Source organism: Protopterus annectens, chromosome 6.part0 (genome assembly GCF_019279795.1).
Source record: "Protopterus annectens isolate FY-2018-M chromosome 6.part0, PAN1.0, whole genome shotgun sequence".
Classification (NCBI taxonomy): Eukaryota; Metazoa; Chordata; order Ceratodontiformes; family Protopteridae; genus Protopterus; species Protopterus annectens.
The window spans coordinates 791,653,108-791,676,797 of NC_056737.1; the positions used below are offsets into that span (position 1 = coordinate 791,653,108).

The 23,690-nt window shown below is 39.2% G+C and overlaps 1 protein-coding gene across 1 annotated transcript in view; it reads left to right on the top strand.

The window, feature by feature from the left end:
• Nucleotides 1-23,690, top strand: part of LRRC9 (leucine rich repeat containing 9) — a 3,097,114-nt gene that overhangs the window by 760,539 nt on the left and 2,312,885 nt on the right. The window contains exon 6 of the mRNA XM_044073581.1: nt 475-545. Within this exon, the coding sequence (XP_043929516.1) occupies nt 475-545 (71 nt within the window). The remainder of the gene's footprint in view (nt 1-474; nt 546-23,690) is intronic.

Sequence of the window (23,690 nt, forward strand, 5' to 3'; positions counted from 1 at the left end):
GGAAAAATAGTACAGATAGGGTACTTGCTGTCTAGTTTAGAATGTTCTACTGAATAATGGGGCACCTGAGACATGTGCTTACATTCTGCACTGTTAGCTTCATTGGAGTACTTTGTCATGTAATACTGCCCCCCATTCCAAAAAACTTAGACATGGGGCCAAAAGTCACAAGTGGCTCCTATTTTATAAACACTGCTTATTTCAGTGCAATGAGTCTCTTGCCCCAAATATAAGTTGTTTCGGAGTCCAGTGGACTGTGTGGTACTTTCATTATGTGGAAGACCATTATCACTGAAAAATTATTACTGGTGAGTAGTACTCCCTTGTATTTGTCACTTGCTATGATGAAGCCACTCTGTGTTGACTACATACTTTCATGATAAAAATGCTGTATGAATTAGAATTGCTGTCACTGCACAGAACATGTTTTCTCTGTTTAGCAGTTTACTTTTGTTAACTTTTATTTTGCTTTAGGAGACTGTTTAGATCCTAATGCAAAACTAGAAAGACTGAACCTTTCAGGAAACAGGATCTATTCTTTAAAGGTATGTATATATATTTTTTCTTTGGTTTCATTTTATCTACATTTAGAAAAAATACTAGTAATAAAGTGACTGCTTTGGAAATTTAATATATTTTACTGGTCCCGTGAGAGACAGATACTTGTTCCTTTGGGCTGCAAACTTAGATGGTTTGCTTTTTAAATTACTTCAGGTTTATCATTATATTTGGAACCTTATAGGCCTTGTGCATAATTGGCTGCTTTGTTTTTTTATTCTGCCAGTCTTTTCACATTGCCTGAACTATGCTTCTAAATGATGGCTCTCAATTTCTTTAATCCAGAATCAGAAACGGAGCCAAAAATAATGACAGAGGTCCCAAATCAGAGACAATTTTAAAACATTAGTACTGCTGATTTTAAGAGTTAACAGCAAAAGAGAACTTTAATTAGTATGCACTAAAAAGTCTGACTTTAACAATAGCTATTATTCATTGACTGTAAGCTGTCATCTGGTCTCTAAAATTCATATATTTTCAGAAGAGAGAGCAAGCAACTTGTTGAGCTAGTATTAGCAGTCTACCTGAACCTCCTCACACATGTTCCTTTCTGCTGCAGCTCTGAGTTAAGTACTTTGCTTTATATTTTGTGTCTTTCGGCTTTTAGGGGTCGCCACAGCGGAACTCTGGTCCGCTAATGATTGGCAGTAGAGTTTTATATGCTGGCTTGCCGGGCCTAATGCACAACCTACAACGAAGGAACACCCATTCATGCATGTCGCCACACAGAAGACGCTCTATCTGAGAATCGAACGGGCAACGTCTAACTGTGAGGCGACAACGCTACCGCAGCACCACCTTATAAATTATTTATTTTTATGTATTTTAGGAACAAGTCACATAACATTCATGATTCAAAAGCAAACTACACAGTGAGGCAGCAGTAACAATATCCTAAGCAACTCAGCTCACAGAATAGTTTCTGGTTCAGATGAAATATGATATGAGCTAGATGCAGTTTAAAGATTATGTCCAGTATTTTTCTTTCTACCTATTGCTTGCAGTAGCATTCTGAACAGATAGTTTGATAGTTTTTAACATTGTACTTATGTTTTTTTAACTGTTTGTGATGATATGAGCTAGTGCCATCTGTGCCAGAGAGAATAGGCCAGTGCATGTGTAACATATGCCAGCATAGCTAGCTGGAGTTTTGTAAATAATTTTATATCATTTGTCTATCACACTGATTTGTACAGATGCTTGTGTTAAAATGTATTTGTAAATTTGCTTGCATTAAAAATGACTCAACAGTGGGTCCTGCTGGACAGAAAAAAAGATATACATGTATGCCAGAGACAGTATTATTATAACAGATGAACTGTATATGTTTTAACAGAAAATTCTGGCAGGGAAGAGGTTAATCTCAATCCAGCTAATTTTGAAAAATAGGTTGAAAATTAAATGGGTTGATTTAGGTCATAAAGATTTTATCTTACATGTCTGATTGCCCCCAGAGACAAAAATGTCTGGGAAAACTAGGACTAGGAATCTTATTGTATTGTTCTTAGGGGTGAACTAATTACTACCTTGGAAGTTTTTGAAATTGCTTTATAGTTGCAACAGATCTCAGCAAAGCTCTGGGTGTGTATTGTACCAGAGTCAGGTGACCAGATGTGATGTCATTCTATATCCAGCACTGAAATGATTTTTTTAGATATTAATGAGAGAGATGATGGAACTCTCACAGCAGCACTTTGTTTTTCAGAACCTGACAGGAAAGATCTCTCACAGATATCTCACACAGCCACACACATCATCTTGTCTTGCTGTAAGCAACTCAACACTCATCATTAAAGCGAAGCAGTACTGGCTTGGGCAGTCCACTTCAGTCAGAGCTTTAGAAGGGACGCCATTCTAAATACCCTTGGCCAGGGTTCACCTTGACTTGGAAGGTGGAAAAGGATGCAAGCAGGTTAGGTGTGTTTGAGGATATCTCTGCATATGTCTTGATAGAGAATGAGACCCAGTCAGACCACACACCTGAAGCTGGGGCTGGTGATCAGGGAAGGAGCTACCCTGTAGTAGTGAGCCTGAGAGTGAGTCACAGCTGCTGGTAGGTACTGATGTTCCCATGGACAGGGTGACTGCAAGGACAGAGGTGAGTGGTAGTACCCAGGCTGACATTGAGGCACCACTGTCAGAAGATACCAGGCTTCCTTTGGAAAGGGAGCTGGGAAGGGTCACAAAGGTAGAGCTGAGGCAGGCTAAACGTTTGTACCCTACGTTGTGAGTCTCGAGGGAGGTAGCTAATGAGGCACCTGATTCTCAAGGAAAAGGAGAGTCTGTATACTGGAACAAAGGGTTACTATATAGAGAGTGGACCCCTGAGGAAGGGCTAGAAGGTGAGGTAATAAAACAATTGGTAGTGCCCAGAGTCTACCATCTGGCACTTCTAGCCATAGCGCATGATATTCCCTTTGTAAGTCATATGGGCAAAAAGCATACCAAGAGACTTATTATGCAGAACTTGTATTGGCCTGAGATTGCAATGGATGTAACAGGGTACTACAAGACTTGTGAGCAGGCCAAAAGGTAGGCAAGGCAGGAGACACGGTCAAAGCTCCTTTTATGCCTCTGCCTCTGATTGAAGAGCCATTTCAAAGGGTAGCTATATGGATATTGTGAGGCTTCTGAGTATCCCAAGTTCCACAGGGGAGAAGTTTATCCTGGTGGTAGTAGATTATGCTTCTAGATACCTTGAGGCGGTGGCTCTGTCTTCCATCGAAGCGGAGAAGGTGGCAAATGCTTTATTAGAGATTTTCAGCAGGGTAGATTTCCCAAGAGAAATACTGACTGAAAGAGGTGCAGATTCCATGTCAGAACTGCTGGCTTGTCTGTAGAAGCACTGTGGAATGAAGCACCTAAAGAACACTCCCTACCAACCCCAGACTAATGCTTTTGTGGAGAGGTTAAACTCTACACTAAAGACAGTGCTGCGGGCATTTGCAGACCAGTTGAATAGAGAGTGGGACAAATATTTGCCCCATCTGCTGTTTGTTTAGAGAGAGGTTCCCTAGGAATCCACAGGTTTTTCACCCTTTGAGGTGTTCTATTGGCATAGGGTGAAGGGGTCTTTAGATGTGATTCATGATGAGTGGGAGGGTGTGTGTGAATCCCCCAAGGAGTTTGTTGTGGCATATGTCCTAAACCTTAGGGAGCTCATGGGATTGGCCTAGGAGAACCTGGCAGGAGCATAACAGCAGAAAAAGATCTGGTATGACAGGAATGCTCAAGTCCGAGAGTATGCTGTGGGACAGCAGGTTATGGTGCTCATTCCTGTCAGACACAATAAGGTGCAGGCAGCTGGGAGGGACCCTTTGAAGTGGTAAGGAAGGGCAGTGATGTTAATTACATGGTAAACCTGATAGGCAGCAGGCAAGGGTACAGATTGTATCATGTTAACATGATGAAGCCTTACCATGATAGGGAGGTCCTGGGCAGACTGCCAAGGTTGACCATTAAGCCCAGTAGATGTCAGGTGGGTATGGCAGAGGTCTCCTACCTGGGATATAGAGTAGGGAGTGGTAAGATCAGGCCAGAACCTGCCAAAGTGGAAGCTGTTCAGGTGTGGCCTACCCCTGTTACCAGAAAGCAATGAGGGTATTTTTGGGGACAGCAGAGTACTATAGCATGTCTGTTCCCAATTACAGTACAATAGCTGTTCCTCTCACAGACCTGATGCGGAAAAACATCCCAGATAAGGTAGTGTGGGCCCCAGTCCATGAGCATGCATTCCAAAAGCTTAAAGAGGCTTTGGGAGAACCCCCTATGTTAGCCACTCCAGATTACAGGAAAGAATTTGTTGTGTAGGTGGAGGCTTTAAACCATGGGGTGGGGGCTGTGCTCGGCCAGGTTTCCTAAGAGGGAGACGAGCACCCAGTTGTATATCTCAGATGTAGACTCCAACTCAGGGTGGAATGTTATGCAACTGTAGAAAAAGAATGTCTAGCCATAGTATGGGCACTGCCGAAACATCAGCACTACCTGTATGGAAGGAAATTCACTGTGGTTACAAACCACAATCCCTTAATATGGCTACATCATGCCAGCCAGCCAAATTCCAAATTATTAAGGTGGGACCTAGAGTTGCAGGCATATGATGTGACATTGCAGCATTGTAGTGGGGTCAGCAATGCCAATTGCAGATGGGCTCTCAAGATAGGATGTAGGTTAATGTGTTCCCAGACAGGCCCATTTCTCTCAAGCAAAGTTTTTCCAGGGTCACTTGAAAAACTAGCTTGTGTCTTCAAAGGGGGGAAAGATGTTATAAAATGAGGTAGTACCGTGTATGCCAAGGAGAGTAGGGTGGTGCATGTGTAACATAGCCAGCATAGCTAGCTGGAGTTTTGTAAAGAGTTTTCTGTCATTTGACTATCACACTGATTTGTACGGGTGCTTGCGTTAAAATATATTTGTAAAGTTGCTTGTGTTAAAAATGCATCAACAGTGGGTCCTGCTGGATAGAAAAGAGATCTATATGCATGTCAGAGACAGTATTATAACGGATTAAATGTATATGTTTTAACAGAGTATTCTGGAATGGAAGAAGTTAATCTTAGTCCAGCTAATTTTGAAAAATAGGTTGAAAATTAAATGGGTTGGTTTCGGCCATAAAGATTTTATCTTACATGTCTGATTGCAGCTCGAGAGAAAAATGTCTGGGAAAACCAGGAATAGGAATCTTACTGTATTGTCCTTGGGGGTGAACCAATTGCTACCCTGGAAGGGTGGAATTTTTTTAAATTGTTTTATAGCTTTTAAATGCTGCAACAGATCTTATCAAAGCTCTGCGTTTGTATTGTACCAGAGTCAGGTGATCAGATGTGATGTCATTCTATACCCAGCACTGTAATTCCTTTTTTAGATATTTGTGAGAGAGATGACATAACTCTCGCAGCAGCACTTTGTTTTTTGAAACCTGACATGAAAGATCTCTCACAGACATCTCACACAACCACAGACCTCATCTTGCCTTGCTGTAGTAAGCAACTCAGCTCTCATCATTTTGCCTTGCTGTAGTAAGTAACTTAACTAGGGAACACTGATTATTTAGTCAGTCGGGAAAATATAGTGAGATTAGTTAAGTATTGTTTTTTTGCATCTGTGTAAATCTATCCAGCTATGTTATTTTTTTATATTTCCTGTGAATGAAACTCTGGCTTTTATTGTAACTAGATATTTAGTATTCTCATGTTTTCTATTTTATTATTTATTATTAAGTATTTCTATACCTTTCATTGTGGCTGGTCATTTAGAGAATACTTTTAACATCTTGAGAGTACTTATGCTTATTTTAGTGACACTGTGGCCACTCCTGAAAACCTTGCATCATTCATACCCTGCCATTTGTATAAGTGTTTATTTTACTCAGTATAACTGGGTACCTCTCTAAGAGCTTTAGAGCAGCTGACTGGTGGCAGCATAATTACCTTACAGTTTGGGCAGAGGGGACACAGCTGGCAAATCTGTGCCAGCCTTTCCCAGGTGTGTGTGTGTGTGTGTGTGTGTGTGTGTGTGTGTGTGTGTGTGTGTGTGTGTGTGTGTGTGAGTGAAAAGCAAATATCCAAGCATGTGTTTCTCAGTTACTTGGAACAGGGACACAGAGCTCCAAAGGTGGTCAGTGTGGAGTCTTGTCTGTGGCCTGGAGAGAGAGTCCTAAGGGAAATCATGCTTGGTGCAGATAGCTGCATCTGAAAATACTGTGTGTATCCACTTTTGTTCCTAGTGGCCGTCCCTCAGTAGTGAGGATTGAAGCTCCTAGATTACTGGTCTGGAGTAGGGACCATCACACTGTTCATCAGTTTTTCTTATTTTTTGTTCTTTTTATTGATGGTTTGAAGTCTGAGAATCCACAGACTTCTGGAATTTCTTTCTGCCTTTGCTTCATTATGCTAGTTGTGTGAATGACTTAAAGTTGGATATACCCTATGCAGTGTTGCACTGAAAAGCCCAGCAAAGTAAGAGCATTGTTGATACTGCATAATATTAAATTTTTTTCAATTGTGCTTTGTGCCAGCAATCCAGTTTTCTGAGAGTATGTGGAAACACATGTTGGAATGTGCTAGCAGCAATAAGTAAATAGCATGTTGGTGTGACTACCTCCAAACTGCAGCTGGATCCTGTCGGTTTTGTCTCATCTATTTTAATTGTCTATTGCAGATCAATTTCATTTTCTGGTAAATGAGTCATGCCAGACAAATGGGAAAACATAAAAAAAGGACTTTCAAGGTCTAGTTCTTTATTAATTCATATGTAATTTCTAGCACCTCGGCTACCACTTTAGAGACTCTAGAAAGTGTGTGTGTGTTTTAATAAAGAACCTGATCTAGCATATTGCTTTATTATTTTGTTATTCAAAATGATGAATTAGAAAAACATTTCTAGGTATTCACTTTATTTTTTTTTTTTTGGTTCTTTGTTGCCTTTGACTAGGAAGCTGAATGCTTCCTGATCCCAATGTGTTGTCATGTCAACAGTGAGAAACAAATTCCTTCACAGGAATACAGGAATGGGCTGTGGCCTAAACACGGTGAGTAACCGATGACACGTTAGGCTGGGAATTTCAAAGAAAAAAAATAAAATATATATGTGTGTGTGTGTGTGTGTGTGTGTGTGTATATATATATATATATATATATATATATATATATATATATATATATATATATATATAAAAGGATTTGGTGTGCAGAACATAAAACAACACGATAAGCCCTAAGCTGTAGCACAGAAAAAATTATTTTAGAATTAGTTGTTTCAGTAATGTGCACATGATCTTTAAGCAGTGCATCATTCTGATATAGCAAAGTGTTTTAAATGCATGCAGGCTCTCTCTCCCAAGTTTAACGAAAAAATCATGGACTGGAATGCCTCTTGGAGAAATGCATATATTATCATTGATCTGCTCTAACCTAGACTTGGATTTTTTTGCTGTATTTGGTTGACTAACTTTGCATTCTGTTGTAAATGCTTTGGCAATTGTTAAATGTGGTTATTTTTCCCTCAGTTAAATAGGGTAAGTTTTATTTGTATATTTTGGCTACCTGGTAGATCAGTTTCTTGGTTGTTGGAGTTTTTTTATTCCAGATTGAAAATGTTAAGAAAAAGAAATTGGGCAGTTTACATATACTGCTATTTATTCATTTTACTGTGATTTTGTTAACCGGGGAAGAGCACCGAACCGATCCCACTGGACCTATTTCAGTCTCAGCCTGGGGAAAACACACTAGATGCATGGCATTATATAAAGAGTGAATGACAAACTGCAATATCTAGTAATACTTTAATAAATATCTTGTAATAAATAATCTTATAAATGTAATCATCTAGTGGTTTGTGTAACCTTGGAATGAGAATCAGTAGCAGTATGATGCAGCCCCCATGTAGTGTCATCTGAGAATTTCTGTCCTCATATAGTCTATGCCTGATTTCTGTAGATCTGTGGTTTAGACTCATATTTGACATTTAGGTACATAGATATAATAGACTGGTGACCACCAGTGTCTTTAGAAACTTAGCCGTGCAATCTGCCCTAATTGTGTTCTTATGTATCATGGGCATTTATTAAGGGGGTATATTAGGATCTTTTTATAGTTATGTGGGCGGGAGGGTGTTACTGTCTCTGTGTATCAGAGACATAGGAGACAGATCTGGGGAAAATTTCCAATTATCAGACCATTGGTCAAGTTTACACTTAAATAGGGTTAGGGATGGATTCTACTTCACATGGATGGGGACCCTGTTCCAGAGCATGGGGATCCTCTGAGACACCTCTCTGTTTTGCCATCATGTCTTGTTTGTGTCACAAGCAAAATTGAAATCCTTTGATCTAGTGGTTCTGATGCTGTTTGTTTTCCAGATATGCAGAAGTTCCATCAGAGCTGGCTCTGTGGATGCACTGTATGCCAGACATAGATCACCTCTTAGTAACCTGTAGGAGACAGAGTATAGCGATAGGGATTTAAGATGATCCATATTGAACAGTGTGTTTATACCCCGAATTCTTCTGGTAAGGAACCTTTGTGGGTGTTCCAGTTCCATTTATCTGGTTAGGCACAAGTCAAAAGGGACATAGTACTCTATAATGGTTCTGATTAAGGACCAAATAAAGTAACACTATGACTTCTTTGGACTTGGATGCTATGCTCTTGCTTATACAGAATGATTTGCTTACTACAGCATTTTGGTCAAAGGCTAAATTATTGTCTACATATGTTCCCAGATCCCTGACTACTAGGTCAACTTTTAGGGGTAAATGAAACCAAACTGGATGGAAATTACGATTCCCTCTCGATAGTTGTAACACCAGTACAGCACCAGCACTACGACATAGAACAACACTTATGTTGACCAGATGTAAACTTTTTATTATAAAATACAAATTAAAACCATTCGGTTAAGCGCTTTCATCAATTAAGACTTCCTCAGAACAATACTACTACATTAAAACCTTACTTAAATATATTCTGTTTTAGTCACATGGTAGTTCCATTAATGCCTTAAAGTGCTAGTGCATATCTTGAATGAAATAAAAACATTTTTTCCAATTATACACTACATATCCTTATATTGATTCAGTTCTTTCTACAAATTATGCTACATTTTATATACAATAACATAACTATATATTAAAGACAGGATTAATATACATGCGTTGAACAATCTTTTACTATTAACCTTATGTCTATGTGTTATTATTTTAATTTAATTTATATGGGCTTCTAATATAGGTTTTATGGAAAGATATTCATTTATACCTGGGGGGTCTGAGGCATTTAATTTAATTTGCCAAATAACCTCCTTTTCCCCTACTTTCTTCTTTATATTTCCACCCCTAGGATTGGCTTTAACCAATTCTAATATTCCAAAAAGAAACCCCGTGCATTCAGTATTTTCATTTATGTGTCTCCAAAGGGCATTTCTGTCATCTTTCCTTTGAATACCATAAAGATGCTCGTATATTCTATTTCTAAGGCATCTGGTTGTTTTTCCTACATAAAAGGCAGTGCATTTTGTGCACTTAGCAAGGTAGATCAGATGCCTAGATCTACAATTGCCCTTTTCAAACCATACTTTAGTTCTATTAATATCCATTAGTTCTATACTAGGGACTGTTATAATGTGTTGGCACTGTCTACATGTCCCACATTTGTACGTGCCTTTGGTATTGTAATCTGTAGGTTGTATTTTCCTTTCCAATAATTTCTTCATGTTGTTCCCATTCTTGAATACACATAATGGTTTTTCTCCCATTATTTTTGAAATTTCTCCGTCAATCCTAGTAATGTTCCAATGCTTATCTAATATTTTCCTGATTTCTCCACTATGCTTGCTATATTGTAGTACGCAAGCCCTACTATATTCTTCCCCTGATTTCTTATTGCCTAAACCCCCTTCTATTTCTACTTCCACATTGACATCATTAAATGAAGTATCCCCATTACCTAATAACGGCTTATACTTCCTACCCCATTCTCCCGTGACATACCATATTGCATCTTCCACTAGTGCATGGGGGTATCCTCTATCTAAAAAGTACTCCCCTACTTTTTCTAGTTCTCTTTGTAAGTCCTTCTTGGCTGATGTCATCCTAGCCACTCTTATGCATTGGCCCCTTACCAAATTCCTTTTCTGCACTGAAGGGTGGCTACTTTGATAGTCCAAATAGGAATTGCTGAAAGTCTTTTTCCTGTAGATATTGGATTTGAATCTCCCCTCCTCTAATGTTATCCTTGTATCCAAAAAAGGAATGGAATTTTGATTTTGACTAAAAGTGAATTTTATTTCGTCACTACATCCATTTAAGTAAATCTTAAATTTTTCCAGGTCTGCTTCATTACCATTCCAAGTAATAAAAATATCGTCAAGGAAGCGGAAATAACATCCAAGGAAGGATGACCACTCAGAGTTCAGTATGAACTCTTCTTCCCAGCTTGTCAAAAACAAGTTTGCAAACATGGGGGCACATGCTGCCCCCATGGCCACCCCTTTCTTTTGTCTATAGTATTTTCCTTCAAACATAATGTAATTGTAGGACAATACTATATCCATGAACTCCATAAGTATTAACGTTCTTTCCCATGATAAACTACTTTTTTTCTTTACAATGTCCTGAAACCTTTCCATTCCCTCTTCTTTAGGAATACTTGAAAAGAAAAGATAAATGCCTCAGGAAAAATTTAAGATTTACTTAAATGGATGTAGTGACGAAATAAAATTCACTTTTAGTCAAAATCAAAATTCCATTCCTTTTTTGGATACAAGGATAACATTAGAGGAGGGGAGATTCAAATCCAATATCTACAGGAAAAAGACTTTCAGCAATTCCTATTTGGACTATCAAAGTAGCCACCCTTCAGTGCAGAAAAGGAATTTGGTAAGGGGCCAATGCATAAGAGTGGCTAGGATGACATCAGCCAAGAAGGACTTACAAAGAGAACTAGAAAAAGTAGGGGAGTACTTTTTAGATAGAGGATACCCCCATGCACTAGTGGAAGATGCAATATGGTATGTCACGGGAGAATGGGGTAGGAAGTATAAGCCGTTATTAGGTAATGGGGATACTTCATTTAATGATGTCAATGTGGAAGTAGAAATAGAAGGGGGTTTAGGCAATAAGAAATCAGGGGAAGAATATAGTAGGGCTTGCGTACTACAATATAGCAAGCATAGTGGAGAAATCAGGAAAATATTAGATAAGCATTGGAACATTACTAGGATTGACGGAGAAATTTCAAAAATAATGGGAGAAAAACCATTATGTGTATTCAAGAATGGGAACAACATGAAGAAATTATTGGAAAGGAAAATACAACCTACAGATTACAATACCAAAGGCACGTACAAATGTGGGACATGTAGACAGTGCCAACACATTATAACAGTCCCTAGTATAGAACTAATGGATATTAATAGAACTAAAGTATGGTTTGAAAAGGGCAATTGTAGATCTAGGCATCTGATCTACCTTGCTAAGTGCACAAAATGCACTGCCTTTTATGTAGGAAAAACAACCAGATGCCTTAGAAATAGAATATACGAGCATCTTTATTGTATTCAAAGGAAAGATGACAGAAATGCCCTTTGGAGACACATAAATGAAAATACTGAATGCACGGGGTTTCTTTTTGGAATATTAGAATTGGTTAAAGCCAATCCTAGGGGTGGAAATATAAAGAAGAAAGTAGGGGAAAAGGAGGTTATTTGGCAAATTAAATTAAATGCCTCAGACCCCCCAGGTATAAATGAATATCTTTCCATAAAACCTATATTAGAAGCCCATATAAATTAAATTAAAATAATAACACATAGACATAAGGTTAATAGTAAAAGATTGTTCAACGCATGTATATTAATCCTGTCTTTAATATATAGTTATGTTATTGTATATAAAATGTAGCATAATTTGTAGAAAGAACTGAATCAATATAAGAATATGTAGTGTATAATTGGAAAAAATGTTTTTATTTCATTCAAGATATGCACTAGCACTTTAAGGCATTAATGGAACTACCATGTGACTAAAACAGAATATATTTAAGTAAGGTTTTAATGTAGTAGTATTGTTCTGAGGAAGTCTTAATTGATGAAAGCGCTTAACCGAATGGTTTTAATTTGTATTTTATAATAAAAAGTTTACATCTGGTCAACATAAGTGTTGTTCTATGTCGTAGTGCTGGTGCTGTACTGGTGTTACAACTATCGAGAGGGAATCGTAATTTCCATCCAGTTTGGTTTCATTTATCAGTTTGACTGTTCACAATTTATTGGCATCAACTTTTAGGGGTGTCTTAACAATGGAGTAATTAGTTTGTGTGGCAGTTTTCCCAAAAGGCACTATAATGCATTTCCTGGCATTGAATTTTAGTCTATGTCTTGGGCACCAGTCATTTGTCTGTGTTAAACCCCCTTGTAAGATGTTTGTGCCATGGGGTAGTCTATAATAGTTCCTGATTTGCAGTCATCTGTGAACTTAGTCAGCCAGAGGCCCTTAACATTAGTCTTTACCTCTGAGAATTAGATGCAAAATAGGAGCGGCCCCAGTGTGGAGCCCTGAGGTACTCCACTGGTGACCAGTCCCTTAGTGGAGGTGGTAACATCAATCTTGACTTCCTGGCTCCTGTCTGGGAGCCATTTGGCAATCCAGTGAGTTATGTACGGGTTTATGCCCAGTTTGGTGAGTTTGTCAATAATGCCCGAGTGAGGTAGTATATCAAATGCCATAACCAGGTCCAGGTATGTAGTATGCACCATTTTCCCCTTATCTATTGCCTTGTTCATAGGTTCATAGGTTCATAGGTTCATACTAGGCTATCTGCCCTGGGGCAATTATAAGCCTAGCCCGATTCTGTATGGCTTAAGCCACCCCTTGATTTGAGTATACTGTGCCCTTTTTAAGGTTTAGTTTACTGTGCCTCTGTCTAATAGTGACACGGGAGTAATCCCCGGGACAAACCTACGATCCCCCATCCACTTATCGAGATTCTTCTTGAAGAGATTCAGTGAGGTGCTCTGCCTCACATGAACTGGAATTCTATTGCAGAGCGAAGGGAGCCTCTGGGTTATGAACCTGTCCCTCCAGCAAGTTCTATTTATTTCTGTGCTGAGGTTCAAGTCCCTCGAGCGTGTGGCTCTAAGGGATTTAGATTTACTGAGGTGGAGCATTTCCATTAATTCTGGATTTGACATAGCTTTGTATGTCAGGCATAGATCGCCTCGAAGTAGGCGGTATGCAACTGAGTAGAGCTGGAGTTTTTTTAACCGAGCAGCATATGGCATCTGTTTGAGACCCTTAATCCTCTTGGTTAGATACTTTTGGGGTCTTTCTAATTGCTGCAGGTGTCGGGTAAGGTACATCCCAAAAGGGGCATTGTATTCTATGATGGGCCTGATGAGGGATGAGTAAAGGGGCACGATTACCTCTCTTGATCTAGATGTGAAACCCTTCGTGATGAGGTGGGCTATGTAGAAGGTCTTTCTAACCACTTTGGCAATGTGGTTTTCAAAGGAGGGATTGCTATCAACTTGGGTCCCCAGGTCCTTAATAACTTTCTCTGTACTTAATGGGTTTCCGCCTATGTGGTAATTTGTGGGCACATTGTTTTTGCCAAAGGGTATGACTATACATTTTTTGGCATTTAGCTTTAAACCATGGCGCTGGCACCAGTTATCTGTCTCTGTGAGACCTTTTTGAAGGATGTTTGTGTCAGCTGGAGAGTTGATTATGGCGCCCAGTTTGCAGATGTCTGTGAACTTGGTGAGCCATAGTCCTCCCACGTTTGCCTGTACCTCGGAAAAGTATATACCGAACAAGAGTGGTCCCAGGACAGAACCCTGTGGGACGCCACTTGTGACCGGTTTCGAGTCTGACATGGCTCCAGCAACTCTCACTCTGTGGGTTCTGTCTTTGAGCCAGTTTGCGACCCATCTTGTGACATAGGGGTTTATATTTAAGCTGGATAGCTTATCTATGATGCCCGAGTGGGGTATTGTGTCAAATGCCTTTGCAAGGTCGAGATAGGCTGTGTGGACTACCTTCCCTTCATCTATGGCTTTGGTGACTGTTTCAAAGAAGTCAACCAGGTTCAAAAGGCAGGATCTGCCCTTGACAAAGCCGAACTGGGTAGGATCTAGTGTCTGTAGGTCCCCAATGTCTTTGTTTATGAGCTCCATGATGATCCTCTCCATAGCCTTGCAGACTAAGCTAGTCAGGCTTATGGGGCGATAGTTTCCAGGGTCCGTAGAGGCTCCACCTTTGTGGAGTGGGACCACTGTTGCTGTACTCCATTCTGTTGGCACATATCCTGTAGTGAGGCTGAGATTGTATAGCTGTTTTATTTGAGGGATTAGTTCCTCTTGTAGTTCATGTAGGACGCAACCTGGGACGCCATCTGGTCCCATGGAAGCAGTGTTTTTTGCTTTGGAGAGGGCAGCCTTCACCTGAGCATCTGAGATGTTTGGGAGGCAGCCCTCTGCCGGGATAGATACTTGCTCTTTTGGGGGGGAGGGGCGGAGAAGTTTGCACTGAACCTGTCTGCCAGGATATTGGCGATGTCTGTGGGTTCAGTGTATTTTTTGTCGTTTAGAATCAACTCAGAACAAGTCTGGGAGTTGCATCCCAGGTTTCTAACATAACTGAAAAAAGCCTTATGATTGTCTTTGGTGTCCTATGCAATTTTTCTCTCAAAACTGGCCTTGGAGGATTTTATGAGGGATCGTAATTTTTTGCTAGTACTGATCAGAGATGCCTTCACTATTAGGGATTTTGCTCTATCATGTAGTATCTTCCTCCTTCTGTTGTACAGTTTATTTGTGGCAGGGGTCCACCAGACTGGACGCCTGCCTTTGGATGATTGGGTCTTGGTTTTGTTTGGGATAGCATGATCCATGCATTCCTGGAGATGTCCGTAGAATGCATTTATATAGGATTCTGCAGTTTGGGCTGTAGTTTCCACTGGCCCTGGGGCCTTGAAGGATTCCACTTCGGTTTTGAGAAGTGAGAAGTTCGCTTTTGAGAAGTTTTTCACTGTGGTTTTCTGGGCTGGGGTGGGGTCGATGTGGACATCCAGTGAAATTAATTTATGGTCTGATCTTACCAATGAGGGATATACTTCTGGTGTGGAGCATAGAGTCCCCATGTTGGTAATGATCAGGTCTAGTATGTTGTCCCCTCTTGTGGGAGTGGTGACTAGTTGTTCCATAGCATTTGAGTTTATAATTTCCAGGAATCTTTGGGCTAAGGTGCTGGGGCTTGAGTAGTGCTTCCAGTCAATGTTTGGGTAGTTGAAGTCGCCCAATATAATGGTGTTCGGAGAGATCTTCCTGTTCTCCAATGTTTTCAGGAAAGCCGAATGGGATTCCTGACTTTAAGAGGGTGGTCTGTAGGATGCTATAAACTGAAAAGCAGTCTTGCCCACTGTTAGTTGCACATGGATGGTCTCCGATACTTCGTGCAATGCCACTAACCTGGAGGTGTGGCTATCCTTGATAAATATGGAAACTCCCCCTCCTTTTGTGGTTCTGTCCAGGTTTTGGGGCCGAAAAGCATGATATGAGGTATAGCCTGGTAGTGCTGGGGTGCTCTCTGGAGCCTTGAACCAGGTTTCTGTCACTGCACAGATATCGATGTTCTCCATACTGAGGAGAGCTTCGAGTGCATGCATCTTGATTTTAAGACTTCTGGCGTTTAGCAGCATTACCCTTAGTTTCTTGTTCTTTGTGCTGTCTATGGGGGTGGGTTTGACTTTTGAGCCTTACCTAAAAAAGGCACTATGGGGGTGGCAAGAGCCTTTGCCAATATCCGAAAGCCCAGTGGTGACAGGTGCAAGCTGTCCCTAGCGAAGCAACGTGGCTTGTCGAGCATGTCATCCCAGGCTGACAGACACTGGATCCCCTTTGAATGACACCAAAATTTTAGCCAATTGTTAAAATCGATCATTTTGTCTTTGTACTCTGGCATCATTCTAGGTGAGGGTAAGATGCTGCTCAAGGTCAGGGTCATACCAGCCTGGGCTACATGATCAGAGAGCTCCTCTATGTCTCTTTTCATGTAGTCCAGGGAGGTACGCCTCAGGTCATTCACACCAGCATGTACAATGACTGAGTCATATTTGTATTTGCTTTGGAGTGACCTGAGTGCTTGCGTTATGTGTCGGATCCTAGCACCCGACAGGCAGCTCACTGTGACCTTCTCTTTATTCAGCCTGGTGAGCGGGACGCCAGTGTGTCTGACAATAGAGTCACCTATAACAAGAGTATCAGGTGTGTTATTCAGCCTTAAGGGCTGTGGCTGCTTGGCACACTGACTTTGTGGGTTATGTGTTGTGTGTGTTTTGTTTTGAGGTAGCGTTTGCTTGGATGTCTGCTTTGGAGGTCTCTGTTGCTTAGGTAGATTTTTATTTAGAGCCTCCGAGTATGTTTTTGTGTATTTATGTGTTTGGTTCGCTGATGTGGTAGGACTATGTGATACTGGAATTGTGTTGTGTGAGGTTACCTTCTCCTCCTGACTGGTTACACCAGTTTTGAGATGAGAGAGCTCAGCCTCCAGTTTGGCTAAATAGTTGCATTTCTCACATATATTTGAACCTGTTTGGAGGAGGAGAGGGTTGTTTTTCTGCATAGCCGCCTATTTTGAGCATTTTCTGGCTTGTTAAATTTGATTTCTGCATTAGTAACTGTATTTAGAGCACAACCTAGAGCTGTTTACTGAATTTCCTGTTTGCACTTATTTTTAAAATCGTTTTTTTCTCAAAACTTGCATTTTATCTGTCTTTGGCCTAGCACTCTTGTGTGGGGTCATTTACTGCACTGTTATAACTTGTTGATACTTGTTAACCTCTGCTATCTCTGAAAAACAAAAAAACAAAAAAAATCTTGCTTTTTTCCCACTTTTCTGAGATTTAAAAAAGTTCAGTTACAGGCTTGCTTGACCGTCTCAAAGTCGTCCAACAGGTTTAGTAGGCATGACCTTCCCTTGACGAAGTCAGACTGGGTTGGGTGCAGTGCCTGAAGGTTGCTTGTGTCTTTATTGATCATTTCCACGATCATTTGTTCCACTGCCTTGCATATTAGACTAGTTGGAATAATAGGTCTGTAGTTTTCAGGTTCGGTGAAAGTCCATGGTCCACCCTTGTGAAGTGAGATAACCACTGCTGTCCTCCATTCACGTGATACAAAGCCTGTTTTGAGACTATAGTTGAAAAGTGACTCAAGTGGCCCTGATAGGTAGTGTTTCAAGCTGTTTAGGAAGCATTCTGGGATGTTGTCAGGGTCCAGTGAGGCTGTGTCTTTGGCCTTAGTGAGTGCTGCCAAGACTTTTTCCCTGTTAATAGTTGGGGGGTTATGCTAGTAGTTATTTCATGGGTGGAGGCAGGAGGGAGTGGGGGTGAAGTTTGACCTGAATTTGTCTGCCAGCAAATTCGCTATGTCAGTCTGCTCAGTGAAGGTGGCACCAATGACTACCAGTTTGGTACACTTTGTTTGATGCCTTTGAGGTTTCAAGCAAAGCTGTAGAAGGCCTTGTGGTTGTCTTTAGCCTGTGAGGCTATCTTGGCCTCAAAAAAAAAAAAAAAAGAAAGAAAAAAAAAATCACACATTTGTAACTTGGTTTATATCTGAACGTTATTTCTTTCTTGTAGTTTTTATACCTCTTTTACCAGTGATGTTATGATGCTTTGAAGCAAGTAGCTGGAAAGTCCTATTTAGGTATAATGATTAATTTATTTTATGAAAAGGGGATTGAAAGGGATAGATTAGTGTAAAATTAAAGGAAAATAAAATAATGCTTAGGTAGAGTGTGGAGAAATATATTACAAGTTTTGAGAACGATGGATTTTGTATGGAAAAGAAGAGGAGACTTGTATACACTAGTCATGCAATGCTAGTATTAAAGAAATAGAGACATAGATGAGGAGGGATGGTTGTATATTTTTGTTTTTTTTGTAGACTACCTGGGTAAGAAGAGGCGTCTATAAGATACAACTTTAGTTGTGTTTTAAATGTGCAAGCATTAGATGTAAGCTTACTATAACCTAGAGTAATTAATTGTATTATTCAGTTCTGTTTCCAGTGAAAAACCCTAGGCTTGGTACATATATATATATATATATATATATATATATATATATATATATATTTTTTTTTTTTGGCATTCTGAAAATACATAAGGCTCCAGGGATTCCTTGACTCTCTTTTCAGTTATGGTGACAAGACATTTGCACAGTGCGCTTAATTACAATTTTCTAAGATGGTATAATGCTGAAAAAAAGGCCCCATATATGCTTCCTTGTTATCATCTTTGGATAGCTTCTTCATAATAGGCAGAGTCTTGGGGTTGGCAACTACATTAACTAGCTGTTAATGGCTGTTGTAGTTGCATCAGCTTCTAGTATGTCCACACCCTGTGAGTCCATAGATAAATCCTCCATGGCAGAGTTCTCCAGGAAAATATTCCAGGGACATTAAAGCAAAGTCATCAGGGACACAACAGTGGCATGCTATAGGGAACTGATAACCTAAATATGGTTTGCACTTGGCAACAGAGGTGTCATCGGGATCTGTAAATGGCAAGTCTCTTGCCAACTGCCACTGCACACTCAACTACCAGTGTAAAGTCCAAGGAAGCTGTAAAGGCAGCATGTATAAAAAACACACATTTTAGTCTTCCAGTTCAAAAGCAAATTGAAGAGTACCTTAGGATTTTTGTCTGGCATAAATATGTGTATTCCACACAGCCAGTTTTGCAGTGGGCTGCAGTTAAAAAGATGTTCTGGCTCTAGGTCTTACTTAGGCCCTTATTCCAGCTCATCAAAAAAATTGAGTGGACTATCATATTTCTCACACTCCAGGATCTTCCTGCTCACCCCTTGTTGATCCTTCAGATGAAGAACGGTCTTCCTGATGTAAGACCTCCATACTGCTTTTATATCACAGTAATTGGAGGTCAGTGCTTTAACTGGCTAATACACAGTATTGCCTAGCTAACTGTGAGAGTATTTACATATACCATTCTGTAACACACTTAAAGCACATTACATATTTTACAAAATCAATATGATACACAAAATATATACAGCATATGTATTTCTTGGTGAAAAAAAAACATTTACAGTAAATCATATTTAAACTATTCTGTTATTTCAATAGAAAAACCCAAGTGTGCTTACAATAGACAAATAGCCCCTGAAGGCTCATTTTGTGTGTTTATGCTTTCTTTAGTGTATGACATGATAAAGTAGATAGCAAAGAAAATAACAACAAAGTATGAATGAAAGAAGCATAGTAAGGAAGTGGGGAAAATTAATCATGAAACCTTAAAAACCCACCTTTTGTATCCTTTCTCATGGAGAAACTTCCTCAAAGATTCCTGCCATAGGAGAAAAGGCAGATCCTTGTTGCACACACCTGTTAAAGAAAATAGGCTTCCTTAACACAGCTGGAAGGTATTGATTAACCTTCTGATCCTCAAAAAATCGTAACCTTTGAGGGGGATATTGAAAGGCAGGACATGCCCACATTTGGTGGTCCACATTGACAGTAAGATTCTGATAAAAGTGGCAATGTGGGAAATGATGAGGACCAGCAAGCTAGATGGTGAGTGTAAGGAGTTTGGTATCACTGTACCATTTTCAGTGGTGGTGCCACTGGCCAGGTAAATAGAACACTAACACTCTTGGATTAAGGACTTAGCTGTAAGAAGCAGGAGCACAGGACAGTTTAAGAATGGAATGGTCCTGGTAAGAGAAGGAAGATGACCTGTGTAGTTAGGGCACTGTCCATTTCAGCTCTCAAGGAAGACTGATGCTGTTGGAAGGACTAGAAAAGTGTGTCAGAAGGTGCAGTTAGACTGAAATGGAGAGAGTATGGTGCAATAAGGAGAATAAGGGGGTGACGATATGGTAGAGAAAGAGGAAAAATTAAAAAGGATGCATGATAGTCAAGAACAAGAAGCTAGTAGCAAGACATTGAATGAGGAGAAGGAGCTGTAATTTTGGGAGAAATCAGCTTTCAGCCGGGAATATTATTTATGACTGGGAATTGGAAGTTTGTTTGCAATAGTGGGGCTGTATCGAGGACTTAGAAGGGAAAGTATAAAAAATGAGGGTATATTTCTGAAAAAATATAAAACAGTGTTCGGTATGGAAGGTGTGAATTCAGTAGTAAGAACACAGAATTCACATATTCAATAACGGGGCTAGACTGAATAGACAATATATTTCACAGGAACTTATGAACTTAACTGAAAGCTTTGATACATATCTAATAACTACTTAAGATCATGCACCACTATAAACTAAGATAAAGATGCAGAGTAATGAAGGAAAATAAACACTTATGGCTTTCCTACTTGTTAAAGACAGAAGAATTTAAGGGAATTGATAGTCAAGATGATTTGTGTTATTCTGGAAGACAGATATTTCTTCAGAATTGGATAACTAATGAGTTGGATAACATTAAATGAGTTTAAAAAGCAGAAATAAGATAGAAAAAGATATGGGAAGGAAGTAATGGGATTTATTTAGAAGGGTTGACAGAGGTTAAAATATGGCAGGATAAGGGGGTATCACAGGGCAAGAAGAGGAGCAACTGCAGAGTGCTAATAGTAAAATAAGGGAATGTTTTGATAAATGCTTGAGTTTAGAAAGAGTGGTGTTCAGCAGTAACTATTTTAATAACAACTCCAAACCACAAAAACTTTTAGCACAAGGTCATAGGCAGCAGAAAGTTGAAAGGAAATTTGCCAAACTTATTGAACCTATAGCAAGAAAAAATAGCCAGAGATCCTGTAGAGTTATTGGAGATATTTAAGAAACTTGATGAAAATCTGTCTAAAAAGAGGAATGTGGAAACCAAGAAAAGACTCCAGTGGAAGTAAGTATGGAAGACTTAATTATGCTAAGATTACGGGAAGATGAGGCTCAACAGTTAAGTCAGGAAGAGATTAGGTAAAAACAGTAATGTATAATTAGCCACTGAGGAAGCCTCCATAAGCAGACTGTATTCCTGTGACCAGTAAAGTATTGAGGTGTATAAAAATGTTTTAAAAAAGTGTTTAAAAGTGATTCTGTTATGGCAGCTAAGGAGATATGGAAAGAGAGTAAACAATTGAAAAATTGGAAACTGTTGATTATGGCTATGGATAGGAAGATAGAAGCAGTGAAAATTTTGTAGTCTGGTTTTATATACAGGAAAGTTATATTTTTATCAACCAAAAGAGAAGTTGTTGGTGACAGTTAATAAAGCATACAGCCCTCTGTCCCTGTTTACTCAATGTCATATAGACTCCTCCAAGGAGACCTTTGTCTAGCCTTACGAGCCATGAAAGATCAAACTCTCTTTAACCTCCTGTTCCTTCACAGAAGAAATGGTACTTCAGATACCTGGTTAAAGTAACTATACCTTCGTCAACAAATAAATAAAACACATTGGTATGATAGGTTCATATCCAAACATATCCCACATTTCTGGAACAAACTTCCACTGCATATCAGAGTAACATCCTTGCCACCTTCAAGGTAAACCTAGATAAATGGATGGGCAGCCTTAAGATTCTATATTTTCTTGCTCTCCATGAAGCTGGAGGAAACATCTGAAGCATTTTGTTTATTTATTTATTTTTTTGTCTGGGCTTGGAATGGTCTACAGGCAGATTTCCTAGTAGTTGCCTATGAACCTAAGATGAATGAGTTTAATTGGGAGGGGAAGAGGGCAACAGTCAAGTGGACAAAGTTGATTCTCCCCACAGAACAAGGTTTAATTAAATAGATCACAAACTTCTAGCCTTAACTTGTTTGCTCCACTGGAGTTCAGGAAGTTTGCACTGTAACTTCCAATGGGCGGAGCCTAAGCCTTTGACAGAATCAAATTATGTCCTCAGATTTCAAACAAATGTTCATATCTCTGGAACCATAGCAGTTATGAAAGAAGTATAAATGGCAGACTCTTCAGCACAAACTATTTTTACAGTGGTAGTATTCTTTAGGTTCTAGGTCTTAAACCAAATTTTATAAGTCACAGTAAATGCAATAACTATTACATTTGTAATATTTTACAAACAACTCACAATATCTCTGCACTCATTCAAGTTACACTCATACTGTTAAAATTTTATTCATCTAGCAGAGATCTTTCATATGAGGCAAAGAGGTTCTGTCTGTGTTGCTTTGTTGTTGTGATATTTAAAAAATGTGAAAATGATATCTATGTAAATTAAAATGATGAAGACAACAGTTAATATCTAATTACTTGTACTAGACAGAAGCCAAATATTAATACAGTTGAGTTTGCTATTGTGTAAGTTTTAAAATTAAATATTTTAAAACATTGTATGTAGCATGGTTTGGGAATTTATGATGCAAATATGAACAAGCAGTATTTGACGTCTAGAAGTGTCAATAGGAGTTAACTGCAGATGCACCTGGAGGCGTCACTCGGATGTAATGAGTAATAGATACCATTCATGAGTTTGCCACCTATTGACGGACACAAACAAACTTATCAAACCGTTTATCTCTATCTGCTTCAGACACATCAGGACTTGAAACCTTTCTGCTTGTTAAAGCCAATTCATTCCATATCCTTCCAGACCTACAATGAAATGATCTTTTCTCCATGTTGCATACTGGCATATTCAAAAGGAAACAATTATTTCTAGTCCCTTTACTGTGCCACTTAAATTTTAACCCTAAAGTAACTGACAGTAAAGCACTATGCATGTATTTATAGACAAGTATAAGATGTCATCTTACTACAACATTACCTGATTTGATGGGGTACTTTAGAACTATGCATTTAAGAGTCATATACATAAGACAAGGAGAAAGATATAAATAGAATTGGAAAGAGATAATGGTGAAATGGAGAGTTTGAGAAATAAGGAGAGAATAAGAGTTTGGCTATAGAACTTTAAGGAGAACGGCAACAATCATACAGAATAAACCAACACTGGAATGACTGCAAATAGGGGTATAGAATGTAGACAAGAAGGAATGTAATATACTGGAAAAAATTATCAAAGGAGTAGATAACGAGAGAGTGAAAGGTAATAGAATGGGATGAGTAGCTGATAAAGTTTAAGCAAAGAGAAAGGGATTAGGGAAGTGTTAAGTAAAACACCAGCTCTGGTGAAGTTTTAAGTTGAGTCTAGAATAGAAGCTGCTGTTAAAAAATGGATGCTTATTAGGTCATATAAATACTGCATGATAATTCTGAGTCATCCAGAGAAAAATAGAAAAGATTGGGAAGAGAAAGAGAGAGAAAGAGAGTGACTAGTAAGGCAGTTACAAAGGAACAGTTAGCGGACATCTTTTTGGCTTCCAAAGATGCAACAAAGTCCAGAAGGTTTAGGATTTTCATTTAGAAATATTTGCATAGGTAGTTTCATATAACAAGCAGACTTTAGATTTTTTTCCTCTGGTAGATAGTAAATGATGGTGTGATGCGAAAGAGAGAGGCAATTGGGAAGATGTTTTTTGGGGGGGATGTAGTAAGCTAGCAGAGTTGTAAAAATTCCCTATATACTACTTTGTAGGAAATAGGGGAGAAAATGGCTTTAACTAATGAAATGGTTCTTTTGAGGTAAAACATAGGATCTGAATTACCTAGACATAGTAAGGCCTTTCTAACTTTAAATGCTG